The following is an 8,133-nucleotide window of genomic DNA, read 5'->3' as shown; positions in this document are numbered from 1 at the left end:
ACATCCAACATAAATCTTCCCTCCCTCAACTTAAAATCATTTTCCCTTGTCCTGCTATTAAATACCCTTTCAAAGAGTAGATTCCCTCAAGTTTGTAGGCTCCCTTTAGGTACTGAAAGGCTGCAATGAGGTCACCCTGCAGCCTTCTTTTCTCCAGGCTGAACAAGCCCAGCTCCCTCAGCCTGTCTTGGTAGGGGAGGTGCTTCAGCCCCCTGATCATCTTTGTGGCCCTCCTCTGGACCCTCTCCAACAGCTCCCTGTCTTTCTTGTACAGGGAGCTCCAGACCTGGATACAGTATTCCAGATGGGGCCCCACAAGATCAGGGTAGAGGGGGACAATCACCTCCCTGTCCCTGCTGACCACCCCTCTTCTGATAGAGCCCAGGATACCATTTGCTTTCTGAGCTGCAAGGGCACACTGCTGGCTCATGTTAAGTTTTTCATCCATCAGGACCGCCAGGTCTTTCTCTGCAGGGCTGCTCTCAAGGACTGCTCCTTCCAGTCTGTGTAAATGTCTGGGATTCCTCCTGCCCAAGTGCAAAACCTTGTCCTTTGCTGTCTTTAACCTCATTAGGTTCACCCAGACTCACCTTTCAAGTCTGCTGAGGTCCCTCTGAATGGCTTCCCTTCTTTCCACCATGTCAACTCAGTCTTATAGAACAGCTTGACTAACTTCTATTTGCACCAGAAATTATTCTCACGCCCTATATCAACAATACATTCCCTAAGAAGCAGGAGCGGAGATTTTTTTAGATATTCTGGAATTTGGCGATCCCAGATATGTGTACAGATGGAGAGAAGAGCTCAGTAAGAGCAGTCCTGTGGAGTGGGACTTGGGGGTCCTGGTGGACAGAAAGCTGGACATAAGCCAGCAGTGTGCACTTGCAGCCTGGAGCACCAACTGTATCCTGGGCTGCATCAAAAGAGGGTTGGCAGCAGGAAGAGGGAGGGAATCATCCCCCTCTGTTCTGCCATCATGAGGCCCCATCTGGAGTACTGAGTCCAGGCCTGGGGCTTCCAGCACAGGAAGAGTGCAGAGCTGTTTGAGCAGGTCCGGAGGAGGGCTGCAATCAGAGTGCTGGAGCATCTCCTATGAAGAAAAGCTGAGGGAGTTTGCTTGTTTAACTTGGAGAAGAGAAGGCTCTGGGGAGACCTCATTGTGGCTTTCCAATACTTGAGAGGAGCTTAAAGGCAGAAAGGGTACTGGCTTTTTACAAGGGTTAATAGTAACAGGATAAGGGGGAATCACTTTACAGTAAGAGAGCAGAGACTTACATGTTAGGAAGAAACTCAGAGTGCAGTGAGGCACTGGCACAGCTGCCCAGGGAAGCTGTGGTGCCCCATCCTGGAGGTGCTCAAGGCCAGGTTGGATGGGGTCCTGGGCAGCTGAGCTGGTGGGAGGCAGCCCTGCCCATGGCACGGGGTGGATTTGGGTGGGCTTTGAAAGCCCTTCCGATCCAAACCATTCTGTGACTCTGTTTACTGGCTGAAATACCAAATACATCGCTCCCACACACGAAAGATCCTCTGCTCCCTGTCTCGCTGGCGCTAACAGGGAAAAGAGAGAGCGCAGGAGGCCGGGCACACAAGCAGCACGCCGCCAACAGGCTGCAGGCTACGGCGGCGGAGCGGCGGGCTCCGCCCCGGGACGGGCAGGGCGCTGAGCTTGGCGGGCGCTGTAGTTCCTTTCCGGCAGCCGTCTCCTGTGGCGTGCGTAGGAGGGAGGTTAGTTGAACTACAGCTCCCAGGGGCCGTGAAGACTCTGTCCCCTCACACGCCGAGAGATTTCCGCAACAACGATGGCGGGGTGCAGCTGGTGGAGAACGAAGGGCAGCGGGAGCTCCTGAGAGGCGGGAGCGCTTCCCTCCCCCGCCTCTGTGTGTGCGTCCCAACGGGAGCTGAGCCCCGGGAGAAGGGGCGCAGAGGCAACAGCCGCGGAGCACCCCGGCTCAGCATGTTCTCCGCCTCCCTGGTGCGGGGCTGCGGGCGGCTGCGGGCCCCGCTGGGGCGGTGGCTGCTGGCGGGGTCATGCGTCAGGTGGCGGCCGCAGCCCCGCGGCGGGCAGCGGGCTGTGAGCCCCGCTGGGCTCCGGCCAGGAGCTGCCATCTGCACGCGGGCGGGGGGGCTGAGAGCCGGGAAACCCGGCGGGGACGGCAAGCACGTGTCGGTGCGGACAGATCAGAAAGAAGAAACCCTTCTGTCCACTGTTGAGCGAGGTAAGGCCTGTGATCGCTGGCGGAGTGCCGCGCCAGTGAGTTTAAAGAGCCTGACACGGAGGACATCCCTGCTGCGGTTGAAGTTTTAGAGCCCCAGTATGCACCCAACACTTTGGAAACTGTTTAAACCGCAACTTGAAAAACACCAACAGGTCTTTCTTTCACACTGCCATACTTTTCAGTGTATGCAGTGCACAAGCAGAACAGGAATGTTGTGACTTCTTCAAAACAGGTGGCTGATTTTACTGCTTATGTCACATCTATGCAAGGAATCACTTTAGTAACTTCTCAGATCCCTTCTTAACCAGAAAAGCCCTCGCATGCAGCCCATTTTGGTCCTGCTAAACCAAATTGACTTCCAGTAGATTGGCAGCATGCTCTGTCTGACTTTTATGTCTTTATAGGCAGCTGTCATTTTGGTTCTTTGCATTCATTTCAGCAGGAAGTTGTTACTGTGCAGCCTCTGAAATTCTAAATTAGAAAAGTAATTGTGGAAAATATCCTCAACTGATAGGAACATGGCAAGAAAAATGTTTTCTAATATTCCCTTGGTAATTTGCACTTTGCTAAAAGGCACACTTTGTCAAATCAGCAGTCTCCTCAGTTTTTAAAGAACTGACATCTCATGACTTTTTTCTTCAATATATGCTAACTCTTATGCATTAGATCAAATTGCATCTTAAGTTGCAGGTGATGATCTCAATAATTGAAATATACACTTTGGTCTAATACTCTCCTTTTTATTATTGAGGAAAAAAAAGAAGTTGAATCTAGAGATATAAATATGCCCTGGAGAACCTTTTAGTGCTGAGGCATGATGGAAGCCATGGTTGGAATGTTTATTTCTACTAATGTGTTGTTTGAACTGTAGACTAACAGAAGGGTCTTTATGTAATAAAAGTATTTACACTTCTACTTTCCATCCTGCTAACTCTCACATTGTTTTGTGTCTGTTTCAGTGAAAGAAGCTGGAAGAGACTTTACCTACTTGATTGTGGTGCTTGTTGGAATTGGTGTTACAGGTTATTTTAAAAATTTTATTCCTTATCAGAAAATACTTTTCATAAATGCCATCTAGTTAGATTAGTTCTTACTCCATTTGTATTTGATTCTGTTACAGGTGGTTTGTTCTATGTGATTTTTAAAGAGCTATTCTCTTCTTCCAGTCCAAGTAAGATCTACGGAAATGCCTTAGAGAAATGCAGATCTCATCCTGAGGTGGGTTTTAGAACTCACTGCCTCTCTCCAAATCACAAATTTGCACCAGGAATCTTACAAGCAAACCTGCAGGAACATTGCCTTGGTGCTTAGTAAATGCCAACAAGATCTGCCAGAGTTGGGTCAGCTCTAAATGCAGACCTGCACTAACTGAAGTTAATACAAGCACCGAGCCTGAATGAATTAAACCTGCCAAAAGTCAAGGGAGTATACAGCAGCACAACAACAGATGCAATTGCAGTGTCTGCCACATCAGAGCATGTACTTACAGAGGGTATTCACAGATTTGCTGATCAGAGAGGCACCTGGTTCCACTTACAATTTATAGATTTGGATTGATGACTTTTTCCCTCAACATGATTATTCTACTGTGACACTTCAGTAGGATTCTGTTGTATGAAGCACTGCATTAGTAACCACAAATTTAAACTCTTCATTTGAAACAATGCTAAAGTTGCTGTGGTTAAGAGGAAAGGAGAAAGGGAATAGGCATCAATTACACAAGATATGTAGATATAAAAAAAAATAGAACAGTCCAAAACTAGATTCTAAAATATGCCTCAAAACAAGACAGAATAGCTTTCAAAGAAGTTGCCACATAGGCTATTGGGATTAACCTAAAGTTGAAGTGACAAGCTGTTACTAGGAAAAATAAAAATACCACTGTAGAACAAGTTTGCTGAATTAAACTTCTCTCCAGTGCTTATAAAACTGCCCTTCCTTTCTAATCAACATTATATTTAAAGCTAGAATAATTTGGTCTGGGTTTATAGATGTGGAAAAAAAAGAAGCTTGCATTTCTTAAGCAGTAGTGGTTTTTAAATCAGATGAAGGGGATCTCATTTGCATTTAAGATTAAAACAGTAAAATATTCTCTTGGAAGAGACATGAGCAAACATTTCATGCTTTTTTCTCCTTTTCACACAAAATGTCAGGAAAGTATAAAATACACAGTAAAAAAGAGAATGAAATGTCTTAATGTCAATAGATGATACAAATGGGATGTATTACTAGGATTTATTGTAGACATTTTATAAGCAATTGTAAAGAAATCATTGAAATAATTTACACTGCACTATTTTCTTTCATAAACCCTTGCATTCATCAGGCTCCCAAGGGGCATTTTGTTGAGAAGATGTATTCATAGAAGGGATGTGAGCTGATGCTGGAGTATCCATCTGAATGTGATAGCTTCTGACAACGCAGACCTCTTTTGTCTTGTAGGTAATTGGTGTTTTTGGTGAACCCATTAAAGGTTATGGAGAGGCAACACGAAGAGGAAGACGACAGTTTGTCAGGTGCCATTTGGTGTTTGCTCCATACAGATTAAAGCTTTTGCACACAAAAGACATTCTGGATCACTTCATAGAAAGCTACAGCTAGGCTACTGAACTGTGTGACATGTTCCTTGTTTTTACTTTGGGTTTTTTTTTTTTGCTGTATGTCTTGTGTGGCACACACCCCTAAACACAGTGCACATAGAATATGAAATACCAATTTTGTTCCTCAGAATAAGCAGTGGTCAGTGTGGTAAACATGGAGCAGCTCCCTATAAAAAATAATAAAAAAAAAAGATGAACTGAAGAGTGCAGTGTAGAGGCACAGACATGCATCTGGGGAGCAGAGGTGAGATTGAAGTCCATAGGCTGAAGTCCTCAAATAGTTGTTCTTTGAAAAAGTGGAGCTTTCCTTCTTATGAGATAACATTTCTGCTCAAGAGAGACTTTTAGGAATCTAACTTATACAGCTTAAAGCTAGGCTGCATCTTGCTGTGCAGAGGCTGTAGTCACTGTAGAAACCATTGTCCTGAACTGACATGCAACACTAAGCAACCACTATTTGTATTACTTTCTGACACTTGAGTCCAGATCTTTGCTGTGTATTTAACAACTTATATAGAACATTTTTTTTTGCCAAAAAATGTGAAGCACATAGGAAGCTATCTTGGTGCGGTTTAAACAAACCTGAAGTTGACAAGGCATTCGTGACATGCTTGGAAAACTGAAAGTGCCTAAAAAAAAAAAAAAAAACCCCAACCCTGATAGTCTTGGTGATCTGAGTGTTTGTTTCCTAAATGTCAGATTCTGAATCAGAGAGTTCTTTAGAACAAATCCAAAGAAATTCGAGAATCTTCAGCTGTTTTATTGCTGTAAAATTTTGAGGGGAGCACTACAGTGAAAACATTTAAGAACCTCATCTGTTAACCATCAACTGCTAAGTAGTTTTCTCTTCTGACTTTCCACTACACTTTATTGCCCACAGTAAAGCTTGGGAAGACAAGTCAAGAAAGAACCCATGATGGCATAAGGGCTGTATTAGAATGCACTTTCTCACAAAGTAATGAAGCACCTCCTCTAAATAAGAAGATTAAATTTCAAGTTTGAGTACCTATCCTTGCTGGCTGGGTTGTGCTTTTTTTAATTTGTTTTGCTATTTTTAGTCACATTGAATACGTGAAGGATGGACTGAAACATATGCGCTTGAAGTTCTATATTGAGGGCTCTGAACCAGGAAAGCAGGGAACAGTCCATGTAGAAGTCAAAGAGGTATGTACAATTGCTTGATCCAGCTGACAAGGCTAATCTTAGATTTAAACTATCGAAGAGAAAAAAAAACTGCTTGAAATTTTTTCCTCATTATAGAATCCCGAGACAGGAAGATTTGATGTCCGTTACATATTTGTGGATGTTGATTCCTATCCTAGAAGAACCATTGTCATAGAAGACAACAGATAGCCAACGATCAAAGTTGCTGCCTCACCTTACGGAGTATTTAATGATACTGGTGTAGCCAGTCTACACTGGAATTGTTTAGTGTTCTCAATTATACCTTTGGGGCTTTCTATCTATGCAGCTTGGGGTTTTGTAACAGGAAGTAACCTCTCAGGGCCTCCATTAAAGTTCATAACAGACCCAGCATTTGAGGATAAACCAATGAAAAACAGTGCAGCCATTTCTTAGGGAAATACTTATGACATAGGAAAATGTCTCTTAATAAACTGTTCAATGCTGGACAGTGTTTCTACACCCAATAACTGAGGGCTAGGTGGGGAGTTTATCTTCCTTCGCTTGGATTTCCTACTAGCTCTACAATAAAGAAAGTGATATTTTAAGTGTAGAGAAACTCAGTGTTTTCATTCTAGATACCTTTATAGGTAACTAGTTAAAATAAGAATGCGTGTTAGTGATTCAAAGGAGATCTAGCTCAAATGCATCTAATAATATGAATTATGGAGACCTACATCCATGGCAAATGACTGAACAAAGACTTCAGAGTTGGTATCTTCTAAATAAACAGCATCTGTACTATCTGCTCCTATCAAGGTCTGCCACTGTTTCACTATGTAATAATGGCAGTGATGTAGCTGATCAGCACTGCCAACAGTTTTTCCATTAACATCACTAATCTACATCTTCCAGGAATTTGATCCATGTAGTTTTATCCCAAATGAAAAACACAGATCATGACTAAATTTATCACTTGTGTTTCTTCATTAGTGCCACATGGCAGTTACAAAGCATAATCTTCTGTATTAATCATAGAATGGCTTGAGTTGGAAGGGATCCCAAGGATCATCAAGCTCCAGCTCCCCTACCTCCACCTCCATATCTAATACTAGACCAGGCTGCTCAGGGCCCCATCCAATCCGGCCTTGAACACCTCCAGGGACAGAGCATCCACAACCTCTCCAGGCAGCCTCTTCCAGCACCTCACTACTCTCACAGTAAAGAACTTTCCCCTGATATCCATCCTAAATCTTCCCTCCCTCAACCTAAAACCATTTTCCCTTGTCCTGCCATTCTTTACCCTTGCAAAGAGTTGACTCCACTCCTGTTTGTAGGCTCCCTTTAGTACTGGAAGGCTGCAATGACTTCACGCCACAGCCTTCTCCAGGCTGAACAAGCCCAGCTCCCTCAGCCTCTTTTCATAGAGTAATGATCAGACCCACTTGTCCGTCACGCAGCACCATCCAAAAGCCATCCAAAAACATCAAAGCCTTAGCTTCCTACAACAATCACTTTTGAACACCAACTAATTCCTTTTTTTAACATGCTCTGAGCTTTTCAGTTCACCAGTTATTTGTCAGTAAATATGCTGATGCTTAGTTATCAGCCCTTATAACTGGTTCTTTTAATGGTAGGTTTGGAGTGCTCTAAACTTCATACATTTCCTTATGCAATACCACAAATGTTGTATGTAATGCTTTACTGCCCTCCTGTTCATCAGACTCCCAATAAACTTGTCTGCACAGTCCAAACACATAATGCTTTATATCTGGATAGTTTTGTTTTTTACTAAGCAAAACTGAGATGAGTAAAGCAGAACAGCACATATAGCAAAGCAGCTACCAATGTCAGTCTGCAGTAAAGTGTGAGGTATTTTGGAATTGCTACATTGTATAGAATATAACTGACTTCCATCATTCCAGCCAAAGGGATTTTTACAAAACTTAAAGCATTAGTTGAGATTGGCCAAAGCAACTCCATATCTGTCAGTTTTGGCAGAGTAGTAAACTTCTGGTTTCTTTTATTTATTAATGGATACTTATCAAGACTAACAAGTTCATAACTTTACTCACAGTCAAAGGCTATTACAGGCAACATTAATGTCAATTTGGAAAGGTATCTAAATAATGAAAGCAACTCTCATATTATTTTCATGAAAGCAATAGTTAATAATCCCTCCTGGTGATTCTTAT

The 8,133-nt window shown here is 43.3% G+C and overlaps 1 protein-coding gene across 1 annotated transcript; it reads left to right on the top strand.

Annotated features, from left to right (window-relative positions):
- Nucleotides 1–780: 780 nt before the first annotated feature.
- On the top strand, nucleotides 781–6,752 carry TIMM21 (translocase of inner mitochondrial membrane 21). The gene is made up of 7 exons (XM_042868915.1): nucleotides 781–807; nucleotides 1,556–2,216; nucleotides 3,176–3,238; nucleotides 3,337–3,434; nucleotides 4,659–4,732; nucleotides 5,875–5,980; nucleotides 6,077–6,752. Exons 1-7 carry the CDS (start codon nucleotides 781–783, stop codon nucleotides 6,167–6,169), a joined length of 1,122 nt encoding a protein of 373 aa, XP_042724849.1. The 3' UTR covers nucleotides 6,170–6,752.
- Nucleotides 6,753–8,133: the final 1,381 nt, after the last annotated feature.

This window comes from Lagopus leucura, unplaced genomic scaffold (genome assembly GCF_019238085.1).
Source record: "Lagopus leucura isolate 7727_CA_CO unplaced genomic scaffold, USGS_WTPT01 Super-Scaffold_100002, whole genome shotgun sequence".
NCBI classification, from domain to species: Eukaryota; Metazoa; Chordata; class Aves; order Galliformes; family Phasianidae; genus Lagopus; species Lagopus leucura.
The sequence above is the reverse complement of the archived record's forward strand: the minus strand, read 5'-3'. Positions and strand labels throughout refer to the sequence as shown.

What these genes read in the sequence shown, in the direction of transcription:
- TIMM21 (XM_042868915.1), top strand. Translation starts at nt 781, where the DNA reads ATGTGTACAGATGGAGAGAAGAGCTCA. An exon ending in GGAAGACGACAGTTTGTCAG is followed by an intron (nt 4,733 to 5,874) that starts GTGCCATTTGGT and finishes TGCTATTTTTAG; the next exon opens with TCACATTGAATACGTGAAGG. An exon ending in TCCATGTAGAAGTCAAAGAG is followed by an intron (nt 5,981 to 6,076) that starts GTATGTACAATT and finishes TCCTCATTATAG; the next exon opens with AATCCCGAGACAGGAAGATT.